General features: G+C 35.1%; 1 protein-coding gene across 5 annotated transcripts in view; it reads left to right on the top strand.

Moving 5' to 3' along the window:
- ITCH (itchy E3 ubiquitin protein ligase) overlaps positions 1–18,184 on the top strand; it is a 66,160-nt gene that overhangs the window by 37,257 nt on the left and 10,719 nt on the right. For all 5 annotated transcript variants that reach the window (XM_010584040.1, XM_010584041.1, XM_010584042.1 and 2 more), the window contains 12 exons: positions 1,893–2,062; positions 3,258–3,492; positions 4,638–4,733; positions 6,032–6,206; positions 7,188–7,254; positions 9,166–9,250; positions 10,629–10,757; positions 11,410–11,482; positions 12,463–12,534; positions 15,246–15,334; positions 16,002–16,161; positions 16,445–16,578. In XM_010584040.1, the coding sequence (XP_010582342.1) occupies positions 1,893–2,062; positions 3,258–3,492; positions 4,638–4,733; positions 6,032–6,206; positions 7,188–7,254; positions 9,166–9,250; positions 10,629–10,757; positions 11,410–11,482; positions 12,463–12,534; positions 15,246–15,334; positions 16,002–16,161; positions 16,445–16,578 (1,485 nt within the window). The remainder of the gene's footprint in view (positions 1–1,892; positions 2,063–3,257; positions 3,493–4,637; positions 4,734–6,031; positions 6,207–7,187; positions 7,255–9,165; positions 9,251–10,628; positions 10,758–11,409; positions 11,483–12,462; positions 12,535–15,245; positions 15,335–16,001; positions 16,162–16,444; positions 16,579–18,184) is intronic.

Below are 18,184 nucleotides of genomic sequence, written 5' to 3'. Positions count from 1 at the left end.
AGCATCAGTTTGCCTCCATACCTGACTGATCTTTTGGGTTTTTTCCCTTCATGTTCCTCATCCTTCTCCCAGTGATTAACCAAATTAAAATATTAAAAAAAAAAAAAAATCCCAGTGGTGCATAAATGGCACTGGTTATTTTCAAACTGTTTTGCTTTATAGCATAGAGATACCAGAATTATATTTAGCTTTATTAAGAAGATACCAAGAGCTGTCTAGCAGTTGCAGTGTTTTAAAGTCAATACCGGATTATGTACCCTGCCTGCTGCTTGGTAGGATAAAAGTGTGACCATACTTGATGGTAGATTAACCTGCAATGAGCACCATACCACTTCAATTAGTTCCCAGTACAAGTATTTTAAGGATCTGTACAATGCACAACACTCGGATGACGCCTGGAGTAGCCAAGTTAATTTTCACTGTTTTTTTAAATAGATTGTAACTCTCTTAGCTATGTTGTCTGAAGTCTTCCCACGAATGTTGGGGGTTTTTTGTTCTGTTTCCTTTTCATGCTCAGAAGAATGTTTCCATGCTTGGGTATTCAGAATACCTGAGTATGTGATAGTATAACAATAATAGTAATAATAGCTGATTTGGTTTTAGTACCAACCAGTGGGGGTTTTGTGTTCATTAATGGTCCATTTTGAGGATCATGTAAATGATCTGGAATATGTCTAGCAGTGGTTATTGTTATAGTAATGTGTTAGTGTGTAATAGTGTTTTGATATGTATTGTTGTACCTTAAGCCAACTGGTCAAATACACTAAAGATAAAAGGTTACACTTTTGACTTTAATGTTCAAACAACAGCAGTATGCTTTCTGGGACTGAGGAAAACCTCGGTTATAGCTCTTGCAACTTTCAGATCACTAATGATTTGTACATGCTTTCATAGTGATTTACTTTGGGGTTGGTGTGGTATGGTATGAATTATGTGCACCACACCTGCTATAGAGCAAAAGTGTGTTTGACAATGATATTGAGGTCAAATGTACATGATTCTACTTGATCCTCTATGACTTCTGATTTACTTAGGCTTACCTACTGTTCTTTATTTTGTGTACATTTAAAGGAATGTAATTTAGAGGTACTGGGCTGAAACCAGTAACCTATGGTTTTATTACTGATGACCTATGTACTTGACCTGTCAGTCCACTGGAGTTTTAGTTGACAATCTTTTTATTTTGCTCAACATATTCTGAAAAGAAAATGCTTTAGAAGTAAAGATGTAGATACCTGTAACTCTGCTTAAGGAGCTACAAATATATCAAAATAATAAATTGCTGGGTATTACTGAACAGTAGAGATGGGTCAGTACTCTATTTGGTTTGTTAATTCTTGTAAAGTTGAGAAGCTTATATTCATAGCTGTTCATCAAAACCTTAATGCTTAGTCCTAAATTCTCCAGTCCTTTCCAGAATTGAGTTTAGGGGGAAATTGGTGTATGCGTAATTAAGTTTTGTAAAAATCTGAAGCATTCTGTGTGTTCTGAGCATACACTAGCCCTGTGGAGCAAATGCACACAGGCTGTTCTCAGGTGTTAGTCAGCTTCCCATCTCATTAGAGACAAGTGGAATTCATGGGTGGAAATAGCTGAGCAGCAACATCCAGAGCCTGGGCCTAAAGGCAGGTGCATCGAGTTGGGAGGTGAGAGGAGATTTCAGTGACAGATGTTATATACATCTATTTCACAACCTTTTCATCAGTTGAGGTTTCATATACCTCAGGAGATAAACTGTTAGTATGTTTATACAGATGTATAGGTTTTTATAATTATTATGAATGTAAGAGTCTCACCTAATCATAAGTATTACATTTTAGTGTCTTCCATAAAGTTTGATGTCACCCATAGACTATTAGAACAGTTCTCCTTTCTGTCTTTTCCTGCAAAAGGACTAACTCAAATGGCCTTGAAGGCTGTGAAGATGCTGCTCCCAATGAAAACAAGACTGTTAACGGCAGTGATTCTCCATTACTCACAAATGGAAACTGCAAACCTTCTAGACCTCCAAGGCCTTCTAGACCACCTCCACCCACTCCCCGCAGACCCACTTCAGTAGCTGGTACGTATTCTAGGGCCAGGTATTCATTTCAAAGCTGCACACTCTTTGAATGAACATTGTTGTTTCTGATGCTGATTTTTAACTACATTTTTTCATGGTAAATTCTTTGGCATGTAACTTCTGAAGGACTATTTTTAAGCTTGCATTCAGTACATGTTGTTTAATCATTGTTCCTATTAGAAATTTCTTGCTTCAATGTCTGCGAAGTAATGATTGCAGAGATAACTGCAACATACAGTGGGGCTGGGACCAAAAGAATGCAAATGAATGCTACTACTGCACTAAGAGATCCACTGAGTTTGAGGCTTGAGATGAAATCTAGTGAAGGACTCAGAACTGTCTCAAGTTGATAATATTAGGGTTTGAAATACTAGTTATTTGTTTCTACAATTCTAGTTAAATTCTGTGAAATAGCCGCACTTAAAACATTCATTACTCTTTTGCACTGAAATGGATAATTTTTTTTAATTTTATGTGATTATTTAAAAACTACAAAACTTTAGGACAAGTAGTCCTGAATAGTTAGTCGATGTTTTTAGGGTAACTCCTTTACGCCCATACACTGCAATCTGTTTCAGTAGTCTCATTATTACAATTGATAAATGCTGAGTCTGGATGTGAAACTGCAGTACAGTAATTACTTTAAAAGATTAATCCAGTGGAGTTCAGTAACAAGGCCTGACTGGTATAAACTTTTAATCCCACCCACCAAATGGCATTCAGAAAAAACTGAAAATGTTAAAAGAATGTATGTATCCCCTCCCATTCCGGTAATTTCTTTCCATGCAATGTCAAATCTCTTCTTGAAAATTTTGTGCTTATTATCTCTTAAATCATTATTCTGAATAATAAATGGAAAATAATTAACTCATCAATGCAAGAAGGTAGTTTTTTGTTTATAATTGTTTAGTGTTTATGGAATGCAGACAACTTGCTTTGGTAAATATGATATATTCTATCAGAAATACCAAAATTGTGCTGTTGATGGCAGTTCTTGGATTAAAGCATTTTTACAAAGTGAGACAAAATTGCTTTTTAGTTCTTGTGTAAGCTGCAAAATGTGGCTGTATGTGTGCACTTTGAAATACCAGTTCTTGCATGTTTACTTTTGTGGTTTACAACTTCTAAAATAGATTGGTGATAAATATCAGTTAAAGGCTTTTTTTTTCTGTCTTTGATATCTCTGACATCATAGCAAGTGTAAATGGTCCTTCATCCACATCCACAGAAAGTGATGGGGCCAGTGCAGGATCACTGGCAGGTACAGCTGCAAATACATCTTCAGAACAGAGCCCTGAGGGGGCAACAGCTGCAACAACAGCTCCTGCAACTGCTGCACTCACCACACCTCCAGTATCCAGACAAGTCCAGCCAGTAAATCCTCCACCTCAGGCGCTTACTACAGTCAGTCAAGGTCCTCTTCCACCTGGGTACGAGTTTAATGACTTTTTTTCTTTTTTTGTGCTGACCTTTCTGGTTTTACTTTATTTTACTTACAGTAGGTGTAACAAAACATTCATAACATCTGCCTTTTGCTGCATAACAACCGCCCCGCCCTGATATTAATTTGGAGGTTGTCATAACTGTTTTGTCTGGTAGGCCTTCAAGCATGATTTATTCAAGAAAAGAATTAATCTTTCAGATATTTTTGATACTTGTCGTACATTCCCATGTCAGTGAAACATAGAAGTTTTAAATAGTGCAGCAGCTTGCTGTCTTCAAACTAGAATGAAGTCAGGTAGTAAAATATTGCTGTAGATAAGTAGAAGAAAAGCTGCTATTGCAGTACATAATCTGCAATATGTCTTGAAGTTTCTGGACTCTGAGTGAGGGAAAGCAAAAGCTTACCAATGTGAATGGTGTAATTGGTGAAATATCTGCCTTAATTTGCAGGCAGTTGAACCAAAAGGTAGGAGAGATCTGAATTACCTCACTTACTCACAGGACAACTGTGAAATATAAAAGCAGTCTTGAAAGCATCGGTTGTTGCTTTACCATTTTGATTTCATCAGAAATGGCAAATCAGCATGCTTTTTTTCCCCCACAATGTTACATTTGATGCAAATACAAGGGTAAGTCAGTATCCCAAATGCTGCATATGCAGAAAATATGTGACCAGTGCCCTTATGATGAACTCTGCATATATGTGATCTGTGCAAAATTTGCATGTTTTAAGGATTTAAATTGAATTAATGTTACTCTAAAAGGGGATTACGCTCTACAGATTATTCTGTTCAACAGGTTATTGATATGCTTGAATACAAAACTTTGCTTCATTGCTTGCTAAAATTGTATGCATAGGCATGAATTTTAGCTTCAGTTTCCCAGAAACTGAAGGTGGTCATGTAGAATGTTTTTCGTATTCTAGTTGACACAGAATTACTGTTAATAGGAACATTGAACCATTGTATATGCTACAGCGTTTTGGTGCATCTCATGAACCAAGTGTTACTTTCAAGCATTTTATTTAGAAATAAGCATTTTATGAAAAAAAATATTTCTCATCTTTATACTGTAGATGAATGGTTGGAGTAGTTTGATCTGGAGGAAGATAAAAATATTGTTTTATTTTCAGTTGGGAGCAAAGAGTAGACCAACATGGTCGAGTATACTATGTAGATCATGTTGAAAAAAGAACGACGTGGGATCGGCCAGAGCCTCTTCCTCCAAGGTGAGCCACGTTAAGTTACAGGATTGTCTAGGATATGTCTGGATTTTTCAGAAACTAATTAACTGACAGTTTACTAAAGCTAGAAAGCATGTTTGTAAATAGAAATGAGAACCCAGTGTAAACAATTGCTCCAGGTTATCTCTAAGGAGTTCTGCAAAAATGTACATAGTATGGAAAAGAGTTGAACGTCAAAAATAACAGAATCTGAATTTCCTGTCAAAGATTAAGCAAGTGCATCTTTACTGAGAAATGGATTTAAGTTAAAGACAATAGACACCCCCAACTGTAAAAGAGAACCAAAACCACAGAAAAGTATTTTGGGATTGAGCTTGAGGAAGAATGCCCTTGGTTACCTCTTTATCCTGAGGTTACTGTTTGCAGTCCTTTGATCTTGTCTCGGGGTTCCCAGCTGCTAATTTACTATACTTTTATAAACAGCTTTGGTTATTAGGCTTTTCCAGCTGCTAGCATCAGAACAGCCAGTGATGTTAGTCTCTACATGGAAGCGGTGTTCACATTTGTTCTACGTTTCTTATTTTTTAAGGAATGTAAGAAAAATGTAAGAATTACTCTGTTGCACTTCATTCATACTTAAGTGGTTCACACACTACAGAATTACAAAGTAAAAACATGGGTTAGTAAAGAAAACTTGGTATTAAAGAACAAAAACTGGCAGACAGTCTCATAAAGGGAACCCGCCTGTCATACTCAATTTATTTTTAACTTTTTGAGAGGATTGACTAGTGTATTACTTAAACTTACTCAGAACAGCAGGGTTTTCATTCAAGTTTTGTAAATAGTACTGATTTCATATGAACTGAAAATAATTAAAAAACCCCAATACAAAACCAAAACAAAACACCAAACCAAAACCCAATGCCCACACATTCCTTTTCTGCCAAATTAGAGTGTGAGGAAATCTTGCATTGTACAGTCCAAACTGCCAGGGTTTCTACTGTCTTCTTAGGAGAAAGCAGTTGGGTTGGGCAGGATAAATGCAATAATGACGGTATAGTATTAACAGTGGTTTGTGTAGGTCTTGAAAACTATTTCAAAAAAGTACAGTAAATGGAATGAGTCTGACTTGGTATAATACGCAACAAAGTAGAAGTGATTCTTCTCAAACTATTTTAGCTCTTACATAGTTTTAGTGGAGGGTAAAAGGAGGAAAAAAAAAGCCTGCCGATGAGACCATGCTTTATATCCACTTCCAACATACTGCCTGTTCGCCTAAAAGTGCTTCTGAGCCCTTAAAATTGTCTGCTATTGAGAACTGTTGCTTGTGATTTTTTTAAAAGCTGGGAGCGACGAGTTGACAACATGGGGAGAATTTATTATGTCGACCACTTCACTAGAACAACAACGTGGCAGAGACCAACATTAGAGTCTGTCCGGAATTATGAGCAGTGGCAGCTTCAGCGCAGTCAGCTTCAAGGAGCTATGCAGCAGTTTAATCAGAGATTTATATATGGGGTAAGGACTATAATGATGACTAAAGGTTAAGTGAGAGGCATCTTTTTCAAATTTTCAACCTATTAGTATCTCTTCTGCATATTGAAAGTATATATGTATTTGGGTTTGGGGCATGCTTGTGTGTGACTTTTCTCCATAAAGATATCAGACTTTGTTATGGTTTATTCTTTATGATAATATAGTATCTTTTTGTGTGTAGCATGGCAGGAAGTAATAATTGGTAACCTCAGTTCATGTCCTTGCAGTGACTGTAGGCAGCACATGCAGTGTGATGGTTTTTATTTGTCAGCTGGATAGGTGGTGTTCTTTGATAAAATTCGATGTATTATATTGATAAAAGCCATTAGTTCAAAACAACCTACAGCTTAGTAATAAGCTGGTTTATTTGTATTGTGTCTTGTATTGGCTTGGCCAAAGACCTGGAAGGTAAATAATCTCACAGGACATACATTTCTGCTTTGGGTAAAATGAAATATGCACAATGAATGTTATGAAAGCAGGGAAATTGAAAATAATCCTTCCAGAATTTTAAATCCATTGTTTACCTCTGATGAATAGTAGTCTTCAGATGACTCCAACTCATGCTACTAGTTTATCAAGAATGGTGTAGGTTCTAAATTTGCCATGTGTGTAGAGAGTAAAAATGGACCTCATAAATGGTGGTAGGGAGAACTGTACTGAATGCAGGAATGAAGTGGTTTGCTTTCTGATTGTTTTGGGTGCTGCTGTACTAATTTCCCTTCTGCGTAGGCAGGGGCACTAAACAAAGAATAATTATTTTCTTGGCACTGTAGTTAATTAAGCATGCCAAGGTCTGTAAAGTAGGCCTTCTCTGTGGAGAAAAATAAATTGTTGGCATCTTTGCTTATATGTAACATTAACAAAAATGCATTTACTTCAGTAATTTGTGATTGCTATGGTAGAACATCTGGAAAGCAAATGACAAGTCATTAATGCACCATTTGCTTGTGTGACTTGCAGAACCAGGACTTTTCATCCACACAGAACAAAGAGTTTGATCCTCTTGGCCCTCTGCCACATGGATGGGGTAAGACTGACTTGAAAGTGTTTTGTAATGCCATGTAATTAAACATTAAAGCATACTTCTGGCAAATTATTTTGTCAGCTGTTCTAGGCTAGTTTTTTAAAATGGAAATCTGGATTAAAAATCTTTTAAAATTAAATCTAATCAAATGTGCTGTTAAAACAGAGTCCTGACAAGGATGTGCGATTTCAAAGTAGATTAGAAGCTATAAAGTATTCTGGTTTACTCCCTGTAACTATCATAATAGTTTCTTTCACACTGTCATCCCCTTTTTACCACTTTCATTAGGCGGGTTTCCCCGCCACCATCCCGTTCCTGCCAAATCAGACTCCAAATCCCCTCTAAATCAGACTGCCAAATTCTCTCTCCAAGCTAATTCTTGGAGAGTTTTGTTGATCTGAAAATGCATTTTATAATGACAGCTAACCACTTCTTGACTTGCCCCTCTCCCTGTAATAAATTTGGTTTTGTACTTTACAGGGTTAAAAATTTGCAATTAATATAATTGGAGGGCGTGTGTACAAAAATGTAAGTGTAAAAGTAATTTCTTGTGTGACTGTCAAGCAGATATAAGAATTCAAGTTTCATGATACATAGGCAAAGTTCTCAGAATTGTGTAATTTTAAAGCAAGTAATTAGTTGGCAGTTAGTCCTGGGTTTTTGGCTCATCTGTTTTTCAAACATAACTGTTTGGATTTTTAGTTCTGGTATTGATACAATTTCATGCCATAAAATTGTTGTTCACCACACTTGTGCTTTGTTGCATTACATATATAACATTTCAAAGAAAGTTCTGTAGGCTGACATTGCCCAGGAAACAACAAAACTGAGTGGCCACATCATGTTGAAATCTGCTATCAGTGTAACTCTCATAGACAAGTGTCTACTTCCAGACTTCTCTTGTAAACTGAAGCTTTTTACCTGTGGTAGTCAGATTTTGGCCTGTTTTTGTAAATTTGTATTCTATATTCCGTATTTCTCTTGCAACACTAAATAAAAATTGCATAAAGAGCTGCAGAATGGTACAGAAGACCAAGCGGGGGCATTTATCATAAGCTTTGTTCAATCACAGGCAGACACTAAACTATCTGAGAGAAAATATAAATGTATTTTCTTGGAAACTACATTGATCATTTTTTATTCCCTGCTCATAATTTGAATATGAAGCCCTTGTACTTTCTTGATCCTTGTGTATACATCTGTTACCTGTTTTGTGTTTACCATCTATATTGCTTGTAAGGTATGTAACCATAATTGAAGCAGCTGGAAATTTTCTGTGGAGAAAACAGCTTACATTTTTTCGTTCTTCCAATTAATTTTTCTTACAACTGAAAAATAAATAGCATAGTAAAGGATCTTAAGACAGAAATTTCAACTTCATCAATATTTTAAGCCATATAAATTTTTAACTTTCAAAAATACTGAAAAACCTTTTTTAAAAGTGCAAACAGTAGGCCAATAGATCTAGTAAAGGTAAATCTCCTGTGATGAGCTACTTCCTTCACACCAATGTTTATATTGTTGTTATGATGCCCAGAATATCTCTTGTGGTCAGGATTGTTGGTATAAGCAGTGCAGGTGGAGGTAGCTGAACTTTTCAGGATAAGAACTGAGATACAAAGAATTTACCTATGAATACCATCAAGTGCAGCTTTTCACTGAGGGTAGGTGATGGTGCAGTTTCGTATGACTATTAGCAGTCAGTAGTATTAAGAAAGGTTCCTGTTTGTGAATAGCCAGTTAAGGAATAATGTCAATGAAAGTGAAAAGATGTTGAGTCAAAGGAAGTACAGAGAAATTGGCAGAGGCTGTGGCAGGGTCTGTTGATTGATTTTATGAATTTATTTTATTTGATGTAGTCTCAGCAATACATTAAGGAGGTGTTTAATTTTTTTTCCTTTTGCATCTTTTCAGAAAAGAGAACTGACAGCAATGGCAGAGTGTATTTTGTCAATCACAATACACGAATCACTCAGTGGGAAGATCCCAGGAGCCAGGGGTAAGAAATCAGTTGGAGCTTCATGTAAGTCTGGAATTAAAATGTAACAAAGTAGTGAGACTGAGACCTAGGAAATGCTGCCCACAGCTGAAACGTGGACTGTCCTACACAAAATTCTGTTAAAATATTAAAAGGTACTAGCCAAAATGGAAACTGTCAAAATATTACTTAGTAAGAGTACAATTACTGGGAAAGTCTTGGTCAACAGCAATAAGTTCATTCCCCAGAACAGCTCCTACTCTTTTTATAAATAAGACGCGCATGTATAAACATTTTTATCATTGGGGGAGGGAGGGATTTCTTTCATACAGTGATGGGATAGCACAGGGGATCCTGAATTTATTTCCTAGACAGTCAATAGCTAAAAGACAAAGAAGGCAAACTTGAAAAACTGCAGCACCCCTCCTCATGCCTTTTTAAAAAAGCAGGGGAGAAAAGAAAAAAGACAGAAAGAGAATTTGAGGCACTACTAAAAGTAATGGAGTACTGTTTATTTCAGGTTCTGGTCACTCTGACTCTTTGAGGTAGGGAATGTAGGCAGGAAATTGAGGGTGAAGGGTATTCAATCACAACTCCTCCTGAGCTGAAAATTTCCATTTGGTGAAGCAACTTCATCTGTCCTCCATAGAGAAGGAGTAAGAGGAGGGAGAGGGGAATAGCCTAGTATGTGTGGAGGGGTAATACCTGTAGCCAGAGATGACAACTTTTCCATCCCAATCACATCTGCAGCAGCTGACTGTGTGGAGAACACTATAATTCTTTATATAACCCAGCATGCTGGCTTCACAATTAGAAACATGGTCTTACAATGTAGTTGTATGGAGGGAAGTCACTCTGAGAGCACTTTGGAGTGATACTACTCAGGTCTTCCAAATATATTGAGATCCATTTTTGTTTATACCAAAATGGAGTTGGAAGTTGTTGAAAAATCATACAAGATCAGTATTTGCATTTTCTTGTATTTTTGTCATTCTGAAGCTCTTTTTTGGCTGCTGTGATTATACATGAGGTACCAAAAGCTACTTATTAAAATTATATCAGTTTTTGAGTAAAGATCTAATAGTTAGAAGATAAAATTCTGTTGTATAAGTGGAGGAAGCATCGATAAACCTTGCTTATATTTTTCCCTTAAGTCTCTATTTGCCATTATTCCAGGTAGTGCAACCAAATGAGCTAATATTTATTTAAACAGTCATTTTGGTCTAATTGAGAGCTGACATGAAAATTTAAGAGGAAAAAAAGGCAGAATAAATATTGAATGGAAAGTTTCTCAATCCATAGTTTTTCTAGATCTGCCAAAATTTTTACTGTCTCAGGTATTTATCAACTGACAATGTATTTAGTTGATCAGTTACCCTATATTTTCTTGTATCCATAGTCAATTAAATGAGAAACCCTTACCAGAAGGCTGGGAAATGCGATTTACTGTGGATGGTATTCCATACTTTGTGGATCACAATAGGAGAACCACTACATATATAGATCCTCGCACGGGCAAGTCTGCTCTGTAAGTGTTTTTAACATTATACTAAGTTTTCAAAAATGAAGGTTAGCATGCATCATTTTTAAAAGTTTTTTTCTCTTTGTACATTTTTTTATGCAGAAAGTTTGACATGTAGTAATGCTTCTTAATTTTCTAGCTTTTTTCATCCACTGATAACTGTCCCTGAAGAAGGCTGTGTTTTGAACACTTTAGAATCCTTCTTGTCAAGTAGTATATAAGATCTGTGGGTAATGAAGGAGCTTCATCAGTACTGTTGATGACCAGATCCCTTCCTTCCAGTTACTAGTCTTTCTTTTTAAAAGTACACTCAACCCTTTCTTTCTTTGATTTTTAGGAATCAGAATGGAGTTAAATTCTGATTTAACTCCCAACTTAAATTAATCAAATGTCACCCCATCCTTACTGTTGGAACCTTTTTTACAGTTAATAATCAGATCCTGTTTAAAAAGTACTGTGTATGCACTCCACAATTGACAAAGGAAGATTTAGTTTAAAAACAAGAAAATTACACCCCAAAATCAAAAAATGTGAATAAGAATCTTCCAACTAGATAGCCAACTAAACCATACAACTGTATAACTAATACATTTGCAGGTTTTTACTTAAATTACAAAACCACTTTTGAAATTCATTTTTCTTCTTCTTTTGGTTCCAGAGACAATGGACCTCAGATAGCTTATGTGCGCGATTTCAAGGCAAAGGTCCATTATTTCAGATTCTGGTGTCAGGTACGGATTAATTTCTTGGGAGTGTTTGTTTGCATTTTGGGGTTTTGCTTACATGCTTTAAATGAACTCTTCAATGCCTTGCAAGTAAAGGTAATCAAACTACTTTAAGGTTAAAGGTGAGTTAAATTAAGAGGAAGTAAATACAGGACTTGTATGAACTTGTGTAAGCTTTAACGCTAGGTAAGCTATGGCTTTAGAACTTTTTAGAGTAAAGGAGAACATCAGTTTAGCTGCTTTTTTTTTTGTAAGTGGTGCATTTCAGAATAGTGTTTTCTTTCTGTTGTTAATAAGGGAATATATGGAGGCACGGTGTTTTTATAGTTAATACAAGATCTACTTTCTGCACAAATACATACCTCCAGAAGAAAATGCAGGGCGTTTGACACAGAACATGCATATCTAAACATTGAAGAATGTACTGTGTTGCATGTTAGCGTGCTCTAAAATAATATCAAATTCCAGTGTGTCAGTCTTGGTCCTCTAAATTCCATGTATATCAAAAGATTAAATAACTTGGTGTTTAGGAAAAAGTCTTAGGTTTAAATGTTCCAGTTTTCAAGAGTCAATGAATTATCCTTTGAAAAATAGCAGAGATTAGCCTAATTTTTCACTTTGAATTTTGTGCACAATAACCTAAATTTTCTAATTTTTTATTAACTTCTGGGGTAGAAAGACTTGCTGACTTAGAATATGTTATTGATCTTAATGTTTTCTGATGTCTTGTAAGAGTACAGTATTTGAACCTGTTCTAAGGAGGATCTGGAGGCATGTATACCTCACTGTAGATATCAATATTGGAAGCAATTTGTTCTTGGAGTAAATTACGATTTAAATATCTTGATTACTGGTTTTGGTTTATATGGATTAGTGAAATTCAGCTGTACCTCTTCAAACAATATATACAACTTTTAACAGTCCAAACTCAGTATTAGAAACTTTTAAGTGATTGTACACTTCACCTCTGAAAAATTTCATTTCAGCAACTGGCAATGCCACAACACATAAAGATTACAGTGAGCAGAAAAACATTATTTGAGGACTCATTTCAACAGGTATTGTATTAAAACATGTTGGTAGTGGGCATGAAAAGTTGAGTTGATTAAATTTATTGTCACATGTCATTCTTGACCCTTTGATGTCTTGCTAATGTTATTTTAACTGAGTCTTAAAAAAAAAATACTAGTTTAATAGTTAGGATACATTCATACTTACATATTTGTTGTGGTTTAAGCCCAGCCAGCAACTAAGCATCATGCAGCTGCTCGCTCACTCCTCCCTGCCAGTGGGATGGGGGAGAGAATTGAGAAGAAAAAAAAAAAAAGAAAAATTCATGGGTTAAGAACAGTTTAGTAACTAAAGTAAAATATAATAATAATATAATATATAATAATAAAATAGAAAATACTAACAATAGGAATATTTTTGAAAAAAGAGAAATAAAACCCAAGAAGAGACAAGTGATGCAGAATGCAGTTGCTCACCACCCACTGACCAATGCCTGAGCAGTAATCCATGCCTCCCAGCCAACACCCCCCCCCCCCCCCCCAGTTTATATGCTGAGCATGACATTCTATGATATGGAATATCCCTTTGGCTAGTTCAGGTCACCTGTCCTGGCCGTGCTCCCTCCCAGCTTCTTGTGCACTTGCTTGCTGGCAGAGCATGGGAAACTGAAAAATCCTTGACTTGTTGCTAAGTAGTGCTTATCCTAACTAAAACATCAGTGTTTTATCAACATTGTTCTCACACTAAATCCAAAACACTGTACCAGCCACTAGAAAGAAAATTAACTCTATCTCAGCTGAAATCAGAACAATATTAAAAGATCATGCTAAACTGTGAAGTTCTGTCTCTAAAGGCTGATTCATCTGACAGAGAAGGTTATTTTGTTAAAGAATTCTGAGGAAAGGAAAAAAAATTAAAATCTGAGTTAATTTTGAGGGGAGTGCTGTGGCAGAGCAGCTCCTCATTCTCAGGAAGTTTTCGTGTTGTGCTTATGTTTGTTGGCACATTTTTCCTAACTGTGTTATATAAGCATGGGCTATGTACCAAAATATATTAAGTTGATCTCGGTCTGGGTGTTATGGGTCCTTAAATGAGTAATGAAATGGTTAAAAGAAAACAAAAGTATTAATTCTATTTAGATTATTAGTAGCAAAATGCCTATTAATGTCTGTAGACCTAAACCATGGTTAAAATTTGTTCCTATACAATATTTTTAAATGCTTTTGAATTTTACTATTACTTTTGAATGTTCATTGTGGCAATAAATCACTCCCATTGCTCGTTAAATTGAAGCCAAAAGCAGCTCTTTGTCAGTCTAGTAAGATACATAGAGACAGGCTTGGAAGTGCATGGAACAATTCCTCTTGGCAGATACTCCTCTTGGACACTTCTGTATTTTTCTGACTCAAAAGTAACTTAAGAAAATGCATACCTTATCTAAGAATATAGGAACTTTTAGCTTCCTCTGTCCCTAGCTGAATTGTTTTTTATCTTCCTATATGTCTTCAGGCTTCATTTCTTGTAGGAATTATCACAGATGTGTCAAGCCAGGAAATTTGAACAAATAGAATAGTATGTTTTGAGACAAATATATTCCTAAATAAGGATTAATGCTTTCTTGTTCAAATTACTATAAAGTGGCTTAGCAGAAGCAACAAATAGTGCAGCTGGCTAGTCTTTTCTTTTGGAACAATGATGTCTTCAAATAGAAAGGGTTAGAAGGGGACAAAATAAATCCTGTAACTGAAAGTTAGCTCCAGCCTTATTTCTAAAATTGCACTTGGTCCTTTTACGGTAACCGTAGAGGTAATAAAATTATACTGTACTGTAAAGAATCAAGAGAGAGATTATGTAATTATGTAAATATCAGCAAACCTAGGTTTCCTTAGGAACACAGGGTGCCTTATCAATAATTTAGATGACATAATTGCAAAGACCTGAGTTAAGTTTTTTATACTTGTTAGTCATTGATCATTTGCAGATACCTGTTGGGGTTACAAATTTTTTGGTGATGATTACTACAGACATCTAGGAGAGATTTGAAAGTGCAAATCTTGATCCAAATTCTGTGCCTCTCGCTGCAAACAAAAACTTAAGGTTCTTGGAAACACAAAAGTGCTATGTGAAATTTTTTTATGTAAACCTACAACAGTTGACCAAATCAGCATAATTACAAATTTGGTCATTGTATTAAAACCAGCATCAGTAAAGTTTCTTAGCATTTAAGATTCTTCCTAACTTTTAAAAAATAAGCAACAAACCAGCTAGATTTTTATTATCCTCTTTAGGAGATGAAGCTATAAAATGAAGGGAAAAAAAAAAAAGGTTTATTATTGTTTTGTTTCTAATTTATTTCTTTGAGTCCTTGATCATGTCTCTTCATTACTTGTAACTGGGATGCCATTCAGTATAGTATTTAACAAATACTGTATTGACTCACTTTGGGCCCATTATTTATTGGCTGGATTTCTGTCATATCCTTATAGACAGGTTGCTGGCCTAAGTATCCTGAGTCTTTAATTTCACAATTATTATTTCCTTTTCTCTTGCATCTTTGACTTTTTAATCTATGGAAATAGGTTTGCAGTAATGCTTCAGATTCCCTGAACATCCCGTAAGCAGGTACTTCATGTACTCATAGTTCATCTTATGGTCTGAATTATTAATTGCTATATTGCTTGATAGCAAATAGTAGCAAGTCTAGCCAGTGCTTATAGCTGTTTTCTTAAAAAGAATTGATTGTTCTTCTTTTACTAAGATAATGAGCTTCAGCTCTCAGGATCTACGGAGACGCTTATGGGTTATTTTTCCTGGTGAAGAAGGCTTAGATTATGGAGGTGTTGCAAGGTAAACTAAACTGAAATGGCAAATAATATCTTTTTCTGCAAGTTATTGGTGTGAAGACTTCCCCAAAGTAGATACTTCAACTGCAGTGCTTTCAAAATATTAGTGAAGTTTATTCCTTATCTTTCCTCGGAATATCTGAGGAAGACAGTTCTTTAAGATGTATGCATGTCTTAAAATTGTGTAAAATTATTTTCCATTCACATTAGGAATTACTTTAATCGTCTCAGTCATTATAGATGCACAGTTTACTGAACTACAGTAAACCTTTGGTACAACCATTAATATCAAAGTGGAGGTTTATTGAAAAAGTGAATAGAAATCTACTTTCACGTCAAAAGTCTTCACTGGAATGTAACTGAGTGCATATATTAATTAGCAGTCCCTAAAACCCTAATGTTTAAATCAGTGGTAGACTTTTAATCTGCTTATTTAGATAAGGGTGGTTTTTATCCAAACCACTGACAATTGTATGTCATTGTAACTTTGTACATTCATTCGTAGTTTGTTAGTTTCAACTTGGTTTCAGTTTGGTCTAGCATACTTTCTGGTAAAGAAGTCAGATTGGCTACCCATGTGCCAACAAGTTCCTAAGTCAACATGAGTTAGCTAAAGTAATTTCTAATTGAATTTATTTTGAAATGTGTGTTTATTGTTTGTGTGATTCCAGGGAATGGTTCTTTCTATTGTCACATGAAGTTTTGAACCCAATGTATTGCCTGTTTGAATATGCAGGGAAAGATAACTACTGCTTACAGATAAACCCAGCCTCTTATATTAATCCAGACCATCTGAAATACTTCCGATTTATTGGAAGATTCATTGCCATGGTAAGTTCAAAAGTAGAAAAAGGTTGTCATGTAATTTTCCTATAAATAAATATTGTACCATCAGATGGATAATTAAACAATTCATTTTTGAGTTGAAACTATTACCAGGTGTTTGGATGTAACTACTGTTGGTATAAATTAATTCAGCATATTAGCAGTCATGATATTCCAGGTTGTTTTAATTCTTTGGCTGTCAGATTTCATTGGTACAGAGTACAGAATGTTGTCATATTAAGTATTCAATCATCCTTTGCATTATTTTGTCTGTTTTCATGTTCTTCAGGCTTTGTTCCATGGGAAATTCATTGACACTGGTTTCTCTCTGCCGTTCTATAAACGTATCCTAAACAAGCCAGTAGGACTCAAGGATTTAGAATCTGTTGACCCAGAGTTTTACAACTCTCTCATCTGGGTAAAGTGAGTTTGACTTGATTTTGTTCTTGAAATAGCAATACAATGTTTGTGGTTTTCACTTATGTCAGGAAGTAGGTGTAAATTTATTACTAAAAACCCCACTGGGAAGTATAATACATCAATTGCAGAGCAGTACTGGAATTTTTACTGTAATTTTAGATACACAAATAATAATTTGATAATGCAAAAGCCTTTCTGGTTCATTGAATATTCTACGCAGCATCTTGTATTCCGTTTTTGCTGTTGTTTAATAAATCTAGCTAGACATTATACAGATGTGGTAGTCTTGAACACTGTTACAAATAAAATGGCTTGAGTAAATTCCACTGAAACTTTTCAGATAACTGATAAAAAGAAATCAGCAAAAATCCACTCAATGTTTCTCTAGTACCTGGTTTAGTTGGAAAACATAAAAAGTTTAGTGCTACAATAACGTGAAGTTAACAAATTTAGTTTATTATTTCCAACCACAAAACTCTTCTGTTAGTCATACCTGAAATTTGACTTCAAGGTTAATATTGAAGATTTCATGCTTTAAAGAAGTTAATGCTCATGCATTCTTCTAGCTGTCCTTGTTTTTTTGCTCCAAGCTGAATGATTCAAGACCATTCCTACGTATAGCCTTCCATGTATGCATTGTCAGTCATCTGTCTATTCTACATTCATGCTCTTTTTGAGTCTTCCTTCTCCCCTCCTTTGCAGATTCCTCTCCAGAGGGCAGCAAGTAATAAGGATCTGGAGTTTGTAGACCATAATTATTTTGGAATTATGTGTTAAAAATATTTTAAGAAATAATTTTAAAAAATCCTTAGATCTAAAGCATTGTAATTCTGTACTTATTTTATGATAGCAGGACTCCAGGATGTTGTAGTCCATGGTTGATGTGCACCATTTGTTTCAGTAACACAGGTGATTTTCCTTTCCCAAAAGTTAAAAAAAAAAAATTACAAAGGAAAGACAAAAAGACAAGTCATTTAAAATTTTTTTCTTCAGCTATAGTAGAAACAATTTAGCAGAAAAAATGAGTCTTTTTTTTATGTAACTAGAGAGATAAAATGTTTTACTAAAGAATTATACAAAACCAGAATAGTTTTACAAATTATTTGAGAAATTCATAAAAGGTGTGGGTATAGATTGGTTTTTAAAATTCAGAAATAAATATAAAAGACAAGATTGTAATCTTCTGTAGTGACGAATCTTGGAAGCATTATCTTAAATAACGAGGCGGGGGAAAGCAGCTTTATGAGATGTTTACAAATTGAGATAGGAATTTTTATTTGGTTTTCAGAGAGTAGTATTTTCTGTACTCAATGTGTGTGCTGCTAAAAGGTGTAGCAAGTTAATACTCCATTAGGAAAACTTAAAATAGTTGCTATTTGAGTAAAGATGCCATGAAACTGAGACCTGAAAGGGAAGAAAAGGTCTCGAAGCTGTAAGTCTGAATTTCTGTAATTAAGGAATCCTGTTATCTGTTCTGTAGTTAGAAAATGTACGGGGTTTTGTTTGTTTTTTTTAAATAAGGGCACTTTTTTATCATCTTGTGGCTTATCGAGTTTTAGAGACCAAGCAAATATGATACAAGAAAATGAAAGTTATCGGGAAGAAATTT

The sequence above is a fragment of the Haliaeetus leucocephalus genome, unplaced genomic scaffold (assembly GCF_000737465.1).
Source record: "Haliaeetus leucocephalus isolate CR32 unplaced genomic scaffold, Haliaeetus_leucocephalus-4.0 Scaffold933, whole genome shotgun sequence".
Lineage (NCBI taxonomy): Eukaryota > Metazoa > Chordata > Aves > Accipitriformes > Accipitridae > Haliaeetus > Haliaeetus leucocephalus.
This window is presented reverse-complemented; position numbering and strand designations above follow the sequence as displayed.